This window comes from Pyrus communis, chromosome 6 (genome assembly GCF_041283825.1).
Source record: "Pyrus communis isolate YQ-2024b chromosome 6, ASM4128382v1, whole genome shotgun sequence".
Classification (NCBI taxonomy): Eukaryota; Viridiplantae; Streptophyta; class Magnoliopsida; order Rosales; family Rosaceae; genus Pyrus; species Pyrus communis.
Genome location: NC_142570.1, coordinates 1,351,377 through 1,362,500, shown reverse-complemented (window position 1 = coordinate 1,362,500; position 11,124 = coordinate 1,351,377). Strand labels below are relative to the sequence as shown.

General features: G+C 37.9%; 2 protein-coding genes across 3 annotated transcripts; both read left to right on the top strand.

Annotated features, from left to right (window-relative positions):
• The first annotated feature begins 2,647 nt into the window (after positions 1-2,647).
• LOC137709718 (uncharacterized) lies at positions 2,648-4,388 on the top strand. Its single transcript, XM_068448699.2, has 2 exons — positions 2,648-3,073; positions 3,253-4,388. The coding sequence occupies exons 1-2, from the start codon at positions 2,888-2,890 to the stop codon at positions 4,312-4,314; spliced, it is 1,248 nt and encodes a 415-aa protein (XP_068304800.2). The 5' UTR covers positions 2,648-2,887; the 3' UTR covers positions 4,315-4,388.
• A 1,447-nt stretch (positions 4,389-5,835) lies between these two features.
• Positions 5,836-10,624, top strand: LOC148696088 (LEAF RUST 10 DISEASE-RESISTANCE LOCUS RECEPTOR-LIKE PROTEIN KINASE-like 2.1). 2 transcript variants are annotated; one of them, XM_088695310.1, is made up of 3 exons: positions 5,836-6,649; positions 9,057-9,095; positions 9,367-10,624. In XM_088695310.1, exons 1-3 carry the CDS (start codon positions 5,851-5,853, stop codon positions 10,473-10,475), a joined length of 1,947 nt encoding a protein of 648 aa, XP_088551436.1. In that variant the 5' UTR covers positions 5,836-5,850; the 3' UTR covers positions 10,476-10,624. The 2 variants fall into 2 exon arrangements, with proteins under 2 accessions (XP_088551436.1, XP_088551437.1); XM_088695311.1 differs by lacking the exon at positions 5,836-6,649 and adding an exon at positions 7,741-8,832.
• The last annotated feature ends 500 nt before the right edge of the window (positions 10,625-11,124 follow it).

Sequence of the window (11,124 nt, the reverse complement as noted above, 5' to 3'; positions counted from 1 at the left end):
TCAGTCCGTTTCCAGATGAAGGAACTTGGCCAACTCAAGCACTTCCTTGGTCTAGAGGTTGATCGCACACAAGAAGGAATATTTCTCTGTCAACAGAAGTATTCCAAAGATTTATTGAAGAGGTTCGGAATGCTCGAATGCAAGCTGATCTCTACGCCGATGGAGCCAAATGTCAAAATGAGTGCACATGAAGGAAAAGATTTGGAAGATGCGACGATGTATCGACAATTGGTAGGTAGTCTGATCTACTTAACCTTGACTCGACCTGACATTTCTTATGCAGTTGGTGTGATGAGTCGGTACATGCAAAATCCAAAGAAGCCTCACTTGGAAGCAGTTCGACGAATACTGAGATATGTGAAGAGTACAATTGACTATGGTCTTTTGTACAAGAAAGGTGAAGATTGCAAGTTAGTTGGTTACTGTGATGCTGACTATGCAGGAGATCATGACACCAGGAGATCAACAACTGGGTATGTGTTTAAGCTTGGTTCTGGAACCATCTCTTGGTGTAGCAAGAGACAGCCGACGGTATCATTGTCAACCACAGAAGCAGAGTATAGAGCAGCAGCAATGGCAGCTCAAGAGAATGTATGGCTGGTACAGTTGATGAGTGACTTTTAGACAGCTCAAGAGAATGGACCATTACTTCCCACTGTTGTAGTCACTTTTAGGCTGCTCCTTATGTAGTCTTGTTGTGTTTTGGACTATCTTTTAGCTTCATCGGCCCAAAAAGTAATAATAAGTGAAAAAATAAAATTACAAGTTTACCTTTTAGTAAATTAGAAATAAAATAAATTGAATTTTCTCTAATGAACATCAAAAGTAAAAGTAAAGTTACACATATGAATAAAAGCTATTAGATTCCAATGAAGTTAAATAATTTAACGATTTTGTTCTGATGTGTAACTTAAATGTGTACTTGTGATGTGTACTAAAAAAATATGTGAACAATAACTTTTTAATATAAAAATATTTTAAGAACTATTGGAAAAGAAAACCCTCGTTATTTTTACTATCATATTATAATTGATTCTTCTTGTGAAACTTGTTTAGTGTCATTTTCTCATTACAAAAATTAATGTGAACTCTATTGAAGTTTTACATAGCTACCACTTCTGAAAAGCTACAGACATCATAGAATCGGGAGAGAGCGCTAGAGTTAACTCATTGCCGACCACCGAGTGCGTTAAACTTGAAAAATAAAATTAAAAAAAATAAAAATAAAAATAGAAAACTAGCTAACTCACCAGAGAGCTTCTAGAATCAAACAACATCACTACATGAAAAGTCTTCATTGAAAACCTTTAAGGAGTAGAAATACTTATCTTCACCACAAAAAATTTTGTGTAATACGAAAGTTAAAGTAATACTAGGAAGATCAAATTTTTAAGTTAAATTTTATAAATTAGATGATGTTGATGATTGGGTTATTACAAATGTTTAATTAACGTACTTATTTTTTATTAATGATATTTTATTTAGTTTGTTAATTCATTTTTCAAATTTAGTCTCATAACAATTTTCTTAAAGTCATAGAAAATGATATTTGAGGAGGCAACATGTCTCTTGTCGTCTTGTGGATAGCCAATTATTTAATCAAAAGATTAAAGAATCCAATGCTCGATAGCAAGCTGGATTATTTATATAGAACTTTAACGAAAAGTTCGCGGTACCATTCATTTTAATAAAAAATTATATTTTTAGACTAAAAAGTTAATCTTGATATTATTCACTTTAATATTTATTTTATCCTTATCGTTAAAACTCAAAGTTTTCAAACCATAATCATTAGTTTTCCTTTATTTATATTTAATTTGTAACAATAATTTTTTGTTTGTTTGTGTCGAATGGACCCCTGAAATTAACAAAGGAGACTAAGACTTTTCGTTTTGCGTTGATTTTTTTTTGTTTTTTTTAAGAAGAACGATCGATGGCAAGTCACGGTTATCTATTTTTCTCAAGAGTCAGAAAGAATCAAACCTCTGGCCACAAGTCTGGATTCCATACTAATTGTAAGTTTTGAACCGAAAACCTCTAATTTTTATTTTAAAGAAAACTTTATGATCCATGATTTACTATTGGGCCACCAATTCGTAATTTTTTGCGTTGATATTTGAGATGAAAGAAAATAGATTCTGCACATTTTTCACATTTTTTATGAAAAAAACAAATATGTCATACGCGTAAAGATGTAAAAGTTATGTAAAAAGAAGTGCATAATTCAGACCATAAAAGAGACTATACGTATGACTCGTTTGGATGTATTTTTAAAATAATTGAAAACGCTTTTAAAGAAAATGTTTTTGAATTTCAAAAACACTTTAAGTGCTTTATGCAAGAAGCACTAATTATGTGCTTCTTCCAGGAAGCACTTTAAGTGATTTTTCAGAATTTACTTGCATTTTACTAAGGATTGATTTAAAAACATTTTCACCAAAAAAACGTTTTCAGTCATTTTAAAAGTACATCCAAACGAGCTCTTAGATGCTGAAAATTTAGCAACAACTTCTATTTTTATCTAATCAGATTTGTATAGTGTCTAAATAATTAAAATTGCAAATGCAAACGAGACATGTGAAAGCAGGAGTGGTGCTGAAAATTCTGCAGCCAATAATTGTTCGGCTAGGAATTGAGATAGAACTTGCTTCAGCCATACGCGGTTCTCTCCAACTCCTCTTTTTCCCTCTTGTATTTATTTCCTTCCCTTGGCTCTTCTTCAACTGCAGGGGATTAGACATAAGATAATTTGAAGAATGAAAAAAAAAAGAGCAAAAGGATGTTGGAAACTTTCTCTTATACTTTTGTAAACTCTTCCATTTTCTCCGTAATGCATTCGTTTTGTAATGTTTTCTCGTCTTGAAAAGAAGCTTTTTGAGCTGTGAAAATGAAGAGAACAACTAGGGCACGGTTTGATCCGAATACTCGTGAAGAGGACAACAATCTGCAGGAAGATCAACTACTTGAGAATGGTGCAACTTCAAGCTCCGTTGAGCTCCAAATTCACCAGCAAAGCCTGACACCGAAAATTGCGAGTATTCTTGACAACAATGTGTGCGAGGTGCCTATAAAGGTAGCATACTGTCGCCTAACAGTACTACTCATAACCATATATGTGATTGTATATATTTAGTCTGGCTATAGAACAAACGTTCAAAACATGTATAGATAACAATATTTTGGTTGTGTATACCTTCGTAAATTAATCATTTTATTAATGGATTAATTATACTAATTTCTTCGGCTATCTAGGCTATTCCAGAATCAGCGGAGTGGATATTTTTAGTCGTTGCCCTCGGCCTAGAAATGTCATCAGCTGCTTTCGACCAGGCTTCGTCCCCAAGTAAACCCCACTACGCGCTACTGAGCATGCTGTGTGCTGTTGCAGCTCTTCTTACTACCATCTGGGAGCTCACTTACAAGGCTATAAAAGAAAGAGTCGTACTGAGGAGGCCGGGATTGCTAATGCTGCCCTACTTTTATTATCCGCCTCCTCGGAACACAGTTTTCGGTGATCTCTATGACATTTATGGATTAGTTGGCGGGATCTCTCAGTGCGCTTGCTCTGCAGTTCAGTATGTTTACTTTCTCTGGCACGCTGATAATCCAATCAAATCATCCCTTCTGCCAGCCATCTTCCTTATGTGTTTGGGTGGTTCGAGACTAAATAGGAACCGGAGGTTCAGTAGTAATGTTGATAGAAACAATATTTTGTTGACGAGGGAGCTGACCGCCAACCGACCCTTGCTCGATGATTCTTGTACTTCTGCTTGGAGTCTCAGTGTCCAAACCGAACGAGAACCGTCGAGCAGCTTACAATTATTATTCGGTAAAAACCCCTCATCCACAGTTTTCACTGCGAGCAAGCTTGCGGATGAAGAGAAAAATCCACTTCAAATCCTAGTTGTGGATGACCAAATGGTTCCAATTACAAATCTACCTTATCCAATCAAAGTGGAAATTGTTGTTCTTGATGGTGACTTTCCAACTGGAGAGGATGACAACTGGACAGAAGAAGAATTTGAGAACAACATCTTGAGACAGCTTACTGGCCAAAGGCGACACTTGCTTGCCGGAGAAGTAAGGCTCACGGTGAGAGATGGGTCTGCTACAATTGGGGATGTTGAGTTCACGGAGAGTTCGAGCTGGATTAGGAGCAAAAAATTTAGGCTGGGTGCACGAGTGATCCCAAGCCCAGGCTATCAGGGTTTAAGGATCCATGCAGCGGTCACGGAAGCTTTCGTTGTTAAAGATCATCGTGGCAAGCATCATCTTCCTCGCTACTTATCCCATACGAGAAACAATTCTGTATAAGATGCAAGGCAACATTTTGCAACTTTGTGCTACAATTCATTCAATTTTCAATAGAAAGCAAGGAACATTTTCAATTAGCTCTTCTTTTTTCTTTTTCTTCTAAATCTAGAAAACAATCTACAATGTTACCGTGTCTACGGGTTTGCTAAAGAATGTTAAAATCCCATTTCAAAACTTCACAAAATAAATTACTACTTGTATAATGATTAATTTCACTACTATTACCATCGAAAAAAGACAATATTAGTGTTGATTAGTCCTGAGAAAACCCTTTTTTGGGGTATGCAGATGTTCTAATCTTTGAACAAAACTTGTCAAACGACGAAAAGTTAGTAGGCACCGGGTCCTCTTTCTCAAGCATTGTAGTGAAAATTACGAGAAGTCCACCTCAATTACGTAAAAAAAATCTGATATTTATGAACTAGCAAGATCAAGATTTTTATGAATTGTTTTAGACGACTATTATACTAACTGGCTTTGTCATCTCAAGAATTTTTTTTTTTTTTTTTTTTTTTTTTTGAGAAAATTGTCATCTCAAGATTTAACAATGATTTTTTTTTTTTTTTTTTTTTAACTTCTTCCTCTTGATGCTGCATGCCTCACGCACGTTGAAATTTATTGGGTTTAATTGGACTTTTGAACAAATGTATCAAAAACCTGTCAATCGGACTCTTGAACCAGTCATATTTCAGTCCTTCAGATGCATGAGAAAATGATCTGTAATTCAAATATCCCAAACTAGAAAGCTACATTTCTCCCTCCAATAATAATAATTGAGTTCAGTTGAAAACCCTGAAATAAATTATGCCCAAATTGCACTGCCAAGTGCCATCCCGATCAATAGAGGATGCCCTTATGTGTGTTTAGAACACAGACACATACGTCATATGTCATTATGCAAGTGGACGGATATTTGAAAAAAAAAGAAACTTTCCTCCACTTGTATAGTAACATATGTCATATCATCACTTGTTCTGGACACACTGAAAAATCTCTCATTCATTTGTCATTCACCCAAATTTAATAGGCATTAAGTTGTACCACTAGCATCCAGTGGAGTAAATCAAGAGTTACTTGCTTTATTTTATATAGAGTAATGTTATTCACACACGATTCGATGGTTGGAAATTTAAAAGAGTATGAGAAGTATAAGTAAGTGTGTATAGATGACACACCCTTTATATATCTTCTCCCGTATTACTGCTTTCACGTTTTAAAAACAAGGGCTATGTTTACTTATTGTGAATTAATATGCGAGGTATGAATATTATTTTCGTTCTTATTTTTTGAAATTTAAAAAAAAAAATGAGTGGGGACAAACCCATATAAGCCGTCGTCGCATACATCTCTCACGAAAACGCCACCCACTTCTCCCTTCCGATGGTCAAACAGATTATATCATAATAATATTCCACCCCTTTGAATTTCAACTGTTGTATAATTTCATCACACTAGCTTTCAAAACATAAAAATTTCGTCTTCTGAAATATCAAACTATATTAATCTCCATGTCCCATTGAGCTTCAACTAGTTACTATGCCTACCACCCACTTTCTCCAAAAACTACCCGTCTCCTTCCTCATGATCTTCCACAATTTGGTCACGGTAATATTACTTTCCACCGCCGCTCTCGGCGAGGATGACAACCGATACACCAAGTGCCGCGGCTACTACGACTGCGGCCTCCTCAAAAACATCTCATACCCCTTCTGGGCTGCCAACGGGCGCCCCCAACAGTGCGGCCTCGAATACTACGAGCTCACCTGCCGAGAAGATCAATTCCCTGTCATGAAAATTGAAGACCAAGATTTTCTTGTGTTGAACTTTAGTCGACAGTTTTACACCATGACAATCGCTCGCTCAGATCTCTGGGACACCCCCTGCACTGACCACATCGTCAACACCACTTTGGACTACGACCGGTTTTCCTACGTCCCAACCGTTCGGAACCTGACGCTGCTCTACGGCTGCCAGCCGGGGAACATGTTATCACTCAATAACTTCACTTGCAAGGTAAAGGGTACGGACGACGACGATATTTCGTACTATGTCGACGACTCTTCGACGATTCGTATGGGAAATTGGACCTCATGTTATTTGAATTTTCGAGTTCCGATTATGTGGGAGGGTGTGGATGTTATGCCTGACACACCGGATCAGCTCAGACAGGTTTTGAAACAGGGGTTTCAGGTGGGGTACGAGACGGAGTGGGAGCTCTGTCGGCGATGTGAATTATCCAATGGAACCTGTGGGTCGAAATCGAAATCGAATTCTAATTCGTTTGTCTGTTATTGCGGCGATGGACCTCGTGATCGAGTATGTTCGAGTTCTGGTGGTATGTATATCAATTTCTTCTTAATTTCTCCATTAATTTCTTCAGATCAGTTTTCTTCGTTTAATATAAGATTAGGGATAGTAATTAAGGTTAAGTCTGATTCAAAGTAGGGTTTTTGGTATGGAGTTTCCATTCATAGTTACACATTTGAGTTAAATCAAGTTGTTAGAGTAGTGTGCTTCATCATCCATACTAAAGTTCGAATCCCTTTTTCCATAATTTAGATAAATTTTTATATAACCATTACCAACAACATGCACATCTCTTTACAATCAAGTTTAAACTGCTTCCCTGTAATTTAAAAGTTAAAACATCGTCTTAGTTGGTGTTGTAAAGTAGTTGTAACTATGTTCTAGTGCTCACATTGTGATGGAATGTGCAATTAGGTATAACCCTTGAGCTTAATTACCGAAAACTTAGTTCATTAAGGCTTCTTATTTCATCTTAATGCCAATGAGATAAACCCTCCAGAGTGGACACAGACACCAGAAGTGATGCTCCTTTGACTGGTCGTCGTCATCTCAAACTTGTGGACAAACCAGTAGGTTTGCTATGAAATTGGATCTGCTTCGGACCTTAAAATCCGAAGCCTAATGATCAATTCATTTGGGCCGCTGATTGGTGTGTAAAAGAGATCAAAGATTTTGGTTTATGTGTAATGGGCCAGGAAAATATGTTAATGAAGACCGTTGGATTCAATTTGTACGACCCAGTTGATCATTAGGCTCCGGACACTAAGGTCCGGAGCGAATACAATTCTGTTTGCTACCAGTCGTGGGTGAAAACACATGCCACGTAGGCATTGAACAAGTCAAAGGTCCACAAGGTTAGCAAGGAATTCTGTAAGATTTTAAATAGTTCACACTTCATACCAACCTGTAATCTTTGTCACGGTTGATCTTGCGAGTCATAAGTCCACATACAATTTCTCCACCTCCCGATTGAGATTAGGTGTAGTGAAAAAATAAAATATTGCCATAAAGTGTTTTGTTTGGTTTTGAGCTTTCCAGCATTGCCTACCAAAATACCACAAAACTTCAGAAAATAAAGTCTTATTTTGTATGATATATTCTCTTGTCTGGTCCTCCTTGGCTAACTTCCTACCAAATAGCTGTAAATCCTTTCTGGCCGGTGTTATGCCTTTGGAATGAAATAATCATCTCGTTTAATTGTCAGAAAACGTTTTTTAACTCTTCCAGCAGCACTTTCAAACATATCCAAAGTTTATTTTAAAAGCTTTCCTTTGGGCTCCATTTTGAAGAAAAAAATGTCATTGCTGTTGCTTAAACCATTGGTTTGTTTACTCATATTTGTCCTCCTTTTCCACCTCCAATCATATTAAAAACATACAAACCTTATACCCACTACCAAGAATTTTCTTTTCCGCCATTCCATACTCCCATTAATTCCATCACTTGCTTTCCTTCTCTGTTTTTCTCTCCGTTTCTTGATCATGAATCTCCTCCGTATTATTGTTGTCACCATCATATTCACAACCTTCCCCAACCGAGCTTTCTCCGTAGACCAAAGATTCGAGGCCTGCGAGCCTCAAACGTGCGGAAATGGTCCGAACATAAGCTACCCTTTTTGGCTTTCTGGCAAGCAAGAGTCCTGCGCTTACCCGAGCTTCAAGATCACCTGCAATGAAAAATATCCGGTATTTAGTATTTCCGACGATGATTACATCATTAGAGAAATCTTTTACTCAAACCATTCGTTTGCTCTGGCCAACGCGGCAGTCTATGAAGACAAATGTCCACTTCCTCAACACAACTTCAGCCTCGATCGAACGCCTTTCAACTATAGTTCCGATCAGGTCAATTTTTCCTTCTTCTATGATTGCCCTGAAGACCCTTCGGAATACATGCTTTCATATCCCATTGACTGTGCCAGCAAGGGCAGCCGTCACTCTTTTGCTACTTTTCACAAGGAGCTAGTTGAGCGCATGAACTATTCGTTAGACTCGTGCCAGTCTTCAGTTCATTTGCCTTTCGATGGTGCTGCTAAAGTCGATGCATTGAAGCAAATGAACTACACCGAAATCTTGAAAATGGGGTTCATTTTGAACTGGACCGCACAGAACTGCAGCAATTGCAAGAGGAGTGGCGGGCGCTGTGGATTCGATGACAATGAATTCGTTTGTTTTTGCAGTGAACGACCTCATGTCAAAACCTGTGATGATGGTACTTCTGTAGTAAAGCTTTACCTTTTAGTAGTGATTGAATTTTTCAGAAAAACTGCCCATAGTAAAGATTTCTTCTGCAGTATTTGTGCTTGTAGTTGTAGATAGCCATGCTAGTTTGCGTTGATTAGCAGATAGCAGGGAGAATACGCGTGTTTGAGGCTTAAGTTTGTATCACAACTTTTATTCTAAGAATTCTGCTTTTTTTTTATATTTCTTTTGCAGATAATACTTCTTGGGACTGGAAGAGGAAGGTTATTGTAGGTAATATATCAGCAACCCCTTTTAAATGAATAAATCAACAGAGTGCGAAAATCACTCCCAACTGTTATTACTGTGTACTATTTTCTTTCATACAAATGCTGCAAGAGAAAGCAATATACTCCATCACCCTATTTTCCTATTTCTATTCATAATAAAAAGCTGAGCGCAGTGACGTTTTAGTATTCATACAACCAACCATACTTAGTAGGATAAGGTTTGGTTGTTGTTGTTGCATTTTATTAACCATTAATCATCTTGTGGCCTGCTGCAGGTGCTCTTTCTGCAGGAAGTGGGCCCATGATCTGTGTTATTGTCTGCTGTATTAAAGCTAGGAACCAAATTTTCAAGAGAAGCAACAATCAAGATCTCGAGGCTTTCATAAGGACTAATGGACCTCTAGCAGTAAAAAGATATAAATTTTCAGAAATCCGAAAAATGACCCAGTCATTTAAAGATAAACTAGGTCAAGGAGGTTATGGTGATGTGTACAAAGGCAATCTGCTGGATGGTAGTCCTGTCGCTGTGAAGGTTCTCAAAGCATCCAAAGGGAGTGGAGAGGACTTCATAAACGAGGTTGCAAGCATTAGTAGAACTTCCCACATCAATGTTGTCACTTTGCTAGGGTATTGCTTTGAAGGTCACAGAAAAGCTCTCGTATATGAGTTCATGCCCAATGGATCACTCGAAAAGTACACTTACAATGAAAATGCTTTGCAAACGAGTAATCCACAATTGGAAGTGGAACAACTACTCGATATTGTTACTGGGATAGCTCGAGGACTCGAGTACTTGCACCGCGGATGCAACACGCGAATTTTACATTTTGACATAAAACCGCATAATATTCTTTTGGATGAAAACTTTTGCCCCAAGATTTCTGATTTTGGGCTTTCGAAATTATGCCTCAACAAGGAGAGTATTATGTCGATGTTGGATGCAAGAGGGACGATTGGGTATATTGCTCCGGAAGTGTTTTGTAGAAACTTTGGAAGAGTTTCAGTTAAGGCTGATGTCTACAGCTATGGAATGATGGTTCTGGAGATGGTTGGAGGAAGAAAGAACATCAATGCTCGAGCTAGCCATACGAGTGATGTTTGTTTTCCGGATTGGGTTTATAAGCAGCTTGAGATGGGCAGCAGTTTAGGGTTGCCCAATGGTGTGACAGAAGAGGAAAACGAACTCGCAAGGAAGATGATTTTGGTAGGGTTGTGGTGCATACAGACGAAGCCATCAGATAGGCCATCTATGAGTAGAGTGATTGAAATGCTGCAAGGAAGTATTGAAGCCTTGCAAATACCACCAAAGCCTGTCCTAACTTTCCCTGTAAGAACACCACCAGAATCTTCCACGTTATCACATACATGTTCTTTTCTGGATTAATTGGTGTACATCTTATCGATAATTCAGTTCATTAGAGCTATTGGATAAATTTTAACTCGTAATAACTAGCAAGAGAAATGATTTCCGCATGTATTTTTACTCCTGTGTTGTCCAAGTAAGTTTTCCTTAGTAAAGCATGAGTTCCACAATTTCAAATTTGCCTAATACAGAAAACCTGTGCCTACTAAAACACCAAAACACATAAGAAAACAAGTCACTATGATTTTCAATTATTGAGTTTCAAGATCGAATTCCCTTATCCCCGGTAATCATAATTACATGAGTTGCATAACCAATGGTCCGAGCCATTGATCAGAGCATTTCTCTTCTTCTTCTTCGCGACCTTCATCGAGCCTCCAGTGTCTTTCTTGATCTTGTTCTTCTTCACCATCGCCTTCAGCTGCTTGCATTCCGAATGCTCTGAATCAGTATCATCATCATTCTCGTCACACGTGCTTTGGAAATCTCTTTTCAAAGAATTACTCTGCATCATTTGCTCTTCGTCGATCAGAAACGGACTCGCCGCAACCAAATAATCATACTTCCCCGTGCGTATATCGTAATCACTTTTCGTGCCCTCAAAGTATTTGCGATCACTTGACTCCTCCATCTTGCGCCTTCTTCTTTGTGTTCTTGCACTCGAGAGAGA